This window comes from Glycine max, chromosome 13, assembly GCF_000004515.6.
Source record: "Glycine max cultivar Williams 82 chromosome 13, Glycine_max_v4.0, whole genome shotgun sequence".
Classification (NCBI taxonomy): Eukaryota; Viridiplantae; Streptophyta; class Magnoliopsida; order Fabales; family Fabaceae; genus Glycine; species Glycine max.
Window position 1 is genome coordinate 36,237,066 of NC_038249.2, and position 7,374 is coordinate 36,244,439.

General features: G+C 28.1%; 1 protein-coding gene across 1 annotated transcript; it reads right to left on the reverse strand.

Moving 5' to 3' along the window:
• On the reverse strand, window positions 1-2,852 carry LOC100793795 (uncharacterized). The gene is made up of 5 exons (NM_001254386.3): window positions 2,570-2,852; window positions 2,106-2,280; window positions 1,821-1,999; window positions 1,566-1,724; window positions 1-383 (listed from the first exon to the last, which is right to left on the reverse strand). Exons 1-5 carry the CDS (start codon window positions 2,815-2,817, stop codon window positions 116-118), a joined length of 1,029 nt encoding a protein of 342 aa, NP_001241315.1. The 5' UTR covers window positions 2,818-2,852; the 3' UTR covers window positions 1-115.
• Window positions 2,853-7,374: the final 4,522 nt, after the last annotated feature.

Below are 7,374 nucleotides of genomic sequence, written 5' to 3' on the forward strand. Positions count from 1 at the left end.
GGTTTGAGAAAATCAATATATTTTCAATTTAATTAGAAGCTCATATCCAAATTTATTATGGGAGCCCTATTTCCTCAAGGGCAACAAATAATCAAAGACAAATGAGATGAAGATACTAATTTCCAAACAGAACAGCATGCAGTATTTCATTCCAAGCATCAGGAACACCAGCCAGACACCAATGACTACAGTCATCAAAAGAAGTGCCACGCCCTGCGTAGATAGAGGGGTGACCATCCCTCCTCAGTTGTGTGAGCAAAGTGATGTCTAGCAATTGTACAGGCTTTGTCATGTTACTTATAACACTCTTCACAATGTACACACCAGGATATGGTGGCATTGGTCCTTCATCTGGTTGACTTTGCCTTAGGCACCCTTTTTTACTGGATTGTTCAATTGAAAGAAAAAAACAGTGAGTCCTTGATAACAATTTTATAATAGTTACTAATTACTAATCATCATATATATTAACATATGGAGCAATCCATCCTTAAAAATATAAAATAAAATAATATGAGACGTTTGTCTTTTTTTTTATTTTTTATAATGATCCCACTAAAATTTAGACATATGATCTTATGCATACAACTTCAAAATTCAAATAACTAAGCCGATCCTAGTGAATTATATGGAGCATTTGTCTTGTTATTTCAATGTCTCAAAATGTCTTGTAATCTCCGCACCCAACCCAAGTTCAAGAAAAAACTTTTAAGCATAAACATAGAAGACTGGGATGGAATTTCAATAATGAAGCTTCTGTATTAACCACTAAAATCTCAACAAGTGAGGTATGGCACACTATAGTGATACTACTCAACATGCTTGCCATATAACCTAATTTTATTTTAATAAGCCGGCAAAAATATTTCACAGTATGTAAAAGCACTTAAAAACCAAATTAGATGTCACGTGAAAGGAAGAGGAAAAAAAATACTATGGTTAGCTCCCATTTTGTAACCCACCCATACAGACTACAAAGTTAAATACTGATATCTAAATATTCATGACAATAGCACCAACAATGAATAAATAATAAGTATATAAATATACATGGATCGCACATGCAATTATTGTAACTCTTCATGCGAAATTCAAGCTTTAGCCTTTTCTTAAGTTAGAGAAATGCACTTTAGATGGTAAAGTGTAATAATAATTATTAATTAGAAATTAGAAAATTAAAAATTAAAATGATAATTAATTTTAGATTTTGTCATAAATGTATTTGAGCCATTAATTTTGTAATCAACCATTAACTAGGGAATTCGATTTTATATCACTAATTAGGGAATCAACGATTGAGATTTTAATTTTATACCATTAATTTATTTATTTATTTATTTTTATTTTATGCCATTCATTTTCTAAACAACCATTAATTAAGAAATCGATAGTTAGATATGTAATTAATTTTCATTTTATTATATATGTATTTGATTTTATCACAATTTTCAATCATTGATTTTCTAATTAACAACGATAGATGTACTTTATTCACCTTCCTCACTTTAAATAAGACAAATCCGAAATTGAATTGGAGAGAAACTAAAATCAGGCATAAAACTTACTCAACATGGGAAGCGGCGATTCCCTGAAACAAGACTTTAGTCTTTGAAGGATCAATGTTAGAATCAACCCATTTAGCCCAAGTAGTCAGCCCAATCTTGAAAGCTTCCATGTGATCCATGTTCTTTATTAATTCATTCCCCACTTGAAAGTAATCCCACCTACAATAAAACATTAAAATGAAACCATTAGCCACATGGCTACCTCCTCTCAAAAACACCAAAAAAGTAGTTAAAAATTTCAGAAAGCTTCATTACCCTTGAGACTGTCCAGTGTGAGTCCACCAATGGTAGGTGTTGAAAATCAAAACATCCACATTTTTCCACTGGTCCCCAGAACTAATGCTGTCCAATTTCAAAATCCTTCCTTTTTCTTTGTCATGAACCAAATCAACTAGGAACCCATTTTTCAACCACATGATTGAAGTTCTATATTCCTACAACCCAAAAAAAAAAAATTGAACTAAATTATTAAGCCAATAATAAACTACAAAGGTTCAAAACTTTCTTGAAATGAAAATGTAAACTGAAAAGAATTACTACCGGAATTGAGAACACCGAAAGTTCCTGTATTTGACTTGTAAAGGTGTAATTTGAGTTTGGGACTGCAATGTGGAGCAAACAAGTGAGTGACTGCCACATGTTGTTACTAATGGAGTCCCCCACAAACATTATCTTTTTTCCTGTGCTTTTCTCCAAGAACTTCGTACCATCAAACCTGTTAACCAATATAATACAATAAATAATACCGTTTGGAGAGGGAAGAAAAAAAAAAGTCAAATTTGAACTTCAAGATGCCATCTTGCAGCAAGTCAGAAAAAAAAAGTTTAAACAAATATGGTAAATTTCCATGTGATTAGACATTACAAAGATACGAGACCACATATGTTTTTTTTTTCCTGAAAAACAATCTTACTTGAACTAACATAAGATTTAAACTCAAGACTATAGGTTAAACAAAAATAAACTTGTGTCAATTAATCTACAGCAACAAGAATAAACATTACCTTGGAAGGTCACAACCAGAGGGCATCCATTTATACTTGAGGTACTCCTTATCAGGCCTGCCATTTTTCAAGCAATCAAATCCAATGAAGGGGCAGTCCCTTGAGGCATCATAGAGAGGGTGGAAGGAGGCTTCATCAATGACCCATTTTCCCTGAGAAAAATCACATCCTTGTGGAGAATGAGATGCCACTACCCATAAAAAAACAGAGGTTTGTATCAGAGGCCTCAACCACAATGTGAACATCATATTTGAAAATTGCACTGAGACCTCAGGGACCGCATGAAAAACAATGTTTGCGTTTGTATTTTTATATGTGTAACAAAAATGTGGTTGGTCTCATAGGCTTGTCTAGCTGTAGCTTTATTGAAAATAATATTGGCAGAAATTGTTTTCATAAATAGTTGCTGCATCAAATAAAAGTTAACCCGCAGCCTTAATTAGATCATGTGATCTGATTTAATTTCTCCCTAGGGAAAAGATTGCGTCATATTAAGTGAAATGGGGAATTATTTTTATATATGAGGTAAAGGTTAGTTACACAAGTTATTTTAATTAATTTTTAATTTTTTTATTAGTTAAAAAATTTATTTAATTATTTGATAAATAATTTTTTTAACTAATTTTTATTATTTTTTTAATAATTTTTAATATTTTTTGAATTGTTATTTGAAATAATATTTTAAAAAAATATTACTTTTAGCTTTTATATTTTATTTATTTATTATCTTTAAAATATTTATTTAATTTTTTATTATCTTTTTTAAATATATTATTTATATCATTTTTTAACATTTGATTGAATACTTATTTAATAAGGTAATTTAAAATTTTCTAACTACTAGTTTCCAGTTAGTTTATCAAGCTAAAATGAAAAGTTATTTTCATTAATTAATCAAGACATTAACTGTTAAACTATCTACGAAATATAAATGCATATCACATATGTAATAAATCATTAAATAATGATATTTTAATTAATAATTGTGATTTATATTTTATTATTGAGTACACATTTATTTAGATGTGCCAAATTTATATAATTACAGTAGAATATATGGTTACATGCTCAAAATTGTATGTGCAGATACGAGAATGAAAAAGAAAATAGTTCATAAAATTATATATAAATAATTAAGATTTAAGTCTCAAGATTACTTAAATTAATAATATATTGTAATATATATATATATATATATATATATATATATATATATATATATATATATATATATATATATATATATATATTACGTACTCTGTTGTTCGATTGCAAAGACAATATTGCTCAGGCACACCTTTAATGATGAATCTTCCCTTCAACCTTGCCGGATATATCATATAGTCTTAAAATTAGCAATCAACTATCAATAATCAATACTATATTATAAAATAAATAGTTATTAAGTAGATGTCAGTTGGTGTAGCCAGAGAATCTAGTTTAATTTATTGAGTAGTATATTTGAGTTGTTGTAAATTATTTAATATTTAAATTTTATTTTTATGAGTGCATGTGTTTGTTTTATGGATTAGAAGTTAATTATGAATAATGTATGTTTGTCACGAGATTTGAAAAATTATTCTTGAATATTGTTAACTCGCAGAAAAGTTGTAATTTTCATTTATGTCATATTATTTTCTTACATTTTTATTTTCATGAAGAGGATGAAAAAGTGATATCGTCGGGAAAGTTATTTTCTAAAATATTAGACCTTTTATTTTTTTTATTTATATTATTATTAATTTAAAAAATTCCAAAAAATTAAAATGTAACAAAAGAATAGAAAAAATTAATACAAAATGTCCACCACGTCATTTGAGATCTTACGTTCTTAAACTCTTTTAAATATACCAAAGAATAACAATAACATTCTTAATCGTCGTAATAATGCTGAAAATATGATTCCAAGGAATATAACTGGTACATTAAAACAAACACTCTCTCAGAAGTCGTGTAAAACACGACTTACCCACACCTGATAATAAATTCAAAATCTATCTATTTTGGTAATTTTAAAAAAATTACCCATGAATGGTAAAAAATCAGATAACGTAAATTACTCATTAACATTAACAAAAACGGTGCAAGAACTCCTAACCGCATAATGTTTTCTGTCAAAAAAAAACTCGCATAATGTTTAATTTTTTCTCACTTTAATTAACAATTATACAATTATTTTTAAATGAACACCAGATAATCATTAAAAAAAAATTAAAAAAAACACTTCAATAGAATTCTCACATTCGGATTGAATTTGAATTTGTAGGCTATTAATTTGGGATTGTTGCTTCCTGCACCTTTTTCTTTGACTTTCGGAATGAAAAATTTAGAATGTAAAATTATATTTTAGAATGCATCCTTTTTTTCTTTTCCTTCTAAAATGACCAATCCATAAGAAGAAAAAAAACATTTTGGAAAAGATGCAGAAAACAACTAGGAGCTACAAAAAGCAACAACCTAAATTTAGTGTTAACTGGTTAAGACTCATGCACACAACAACTAGGCCTTTTCTTCCTGCACCATATAGGTTTCTTCTACACCAACTTTTTTTTTTAATTTTCCAAAATTGTCTCTTGCTAATAAACATACCGATTGTCAATCCATATGAATCATATATATTGCCAATCTATATGACCAATTTTTTTAAAAAAAAATAAAAAATCATATTTTTAAAAAATATTTTAAATGTTTTTTTAATAAATTTAGTTATATTTGTTTATAATATTTGTGTAAATATTATTACATTAATTAGATTTTTGTTTTTGTTCTTACTACAATTAATTTTGATCTAATATTATATTTTTTTCATATATAAATTTTAAATAAAAATCATAGGTTTAATAAAAAAATTATATATATAAAAAAGTTAATTATTAGATCAAAATTAATTGTTATAAAAATTATTATGTAAACTTATATATACATTAAAAAATTTAATATTATATATAACGACATTAATTATTTTATAACATAATTGACCTATTAGTTCAATTTGTTAGAGTGTCGTGCGTGGATCAAGTCCTGCGTGGATCATTAATGCGTAAAAACCATAATCCGCATGGGTCTACAATCCATAAGTCCATACGGATTGATAATCCGTAAGACTATTACAGATTCACATTTTGTATGAGTCTTATGGAAGGGTGTTTTTGAAATTTCTCGCTCACTTGTTGGTGTAAAAGAAAAAATGGTTGATGCAAGAAGAAAGTTCCCAACAACTAATACCCAAGGCATCAATTCGTGGGCTTTGTCAATGGCACCCTTGTTGTTGCTAAGATATCCCCTTCTTCAGTTTATTTATAAAAATACCTTTTTGTTCATCTTAAAACAAAACAAGAATGTGTTTCCATTTTATATTGGAAATGTACATTTCCAATGCAAATAGATCTCAATTCAAAATGGAAACTAGTCACTATTTCATGTTGGAAATGGATACAAAAGGGGAATCAATGAAGGTTAATTGAGAATTAAGAATTCAAATTAGAATAAAAGCAAATAATTAAAATTGAGAGAAATTAAATAACAAGAAAACTTCTATGATTAAGGGTTCATATAATAATTTTCTATTAAACAATTTAATTTCCTTACTAAAGCATAAATTTTCTATTGGATTAATAATAAGAAAGCTTCTATGATTTTCTATGATTGAAGGTTCACATAAGAAGTTATATTTATATATAATTTTTGTAAAAAAATATAACAAATAGAAATGAGATGAAATTAAAAAAGAAAAACATAAAATAAAATAATTAATGTACTACAAAATAAGAGAAAATAATTTTATAAAAACTATTGTCTGAATCTGTGGTATAAATAAATAACTCAAAATCTAATAGCTATGTAGTAATCATAACTCTTCATATTTTTAAATTCTATTCTGGACAGGTATGCTAAAGTAATTTACTTCACGAACTTAGATGGATCTAATGATTGCAAGAAGAATGAGGATAAATTATTGGGTATATAGCTTGATGAATTGATCCATACATGTATTGATGTAAATGTACCATGTATTTGATATTTGAATCTCACCGACAAAAGGAGCTAAACTAGTTTTGTCAGTTTTAAATTTCGATTGGGGCACCGCAACAACCAACATATATACATGCAAGTGTCTTCCAGTGGTTGACACTAAAAAGAATCTTAGATTGATGATATAGGACTTACGTAAGAAGCTCTACCTCCTACAAACAAACAACTCATCAGATTTTAGATCTATTCAAATTAAAAACAAGAAAATAATTTGCGGGTTATCTTAGAAATTAGGTGACTAGGTTGACATTCGTTCTGGTCCCAGTTATAACAAATATTTAAAACTCAAGAATTTCATAATTACATGCACTTTTGTTATGAAGGTTATCTTGACTTACCCTCATCACGCCCAAGGCAAAAAGGCAAAACCCGCCATAGAGGACATAAAGATCAGTAAACCCGACCCAACATCATGCTTAACACAAGTAATAAATGCTTAAACATATGATCAAATATCTTATATATTATACGAAACGTAATCAATCTAACGAACTTTTCTATCGAATACGTCTATATATACTTAAACTCTCCTCAGGTATAGATAATTTTACTCATTTCTCACTATTTCTCTAAAACACTTTCTGACTTGAATGTTAGGGTCTCTGTAAGTACCACAAACCAAAGCCATTTGAGATCCACCATGACTTCCACTATGCCGCTGACTGGAATCCCATCTCTCAGGCTCACATCACAAGAGTTGAAAAAGAAATTAGGGTGGTGTCAAAGGTGTGATAATGCATGGGTATATAACTGGCATGCATAACACTTAACAA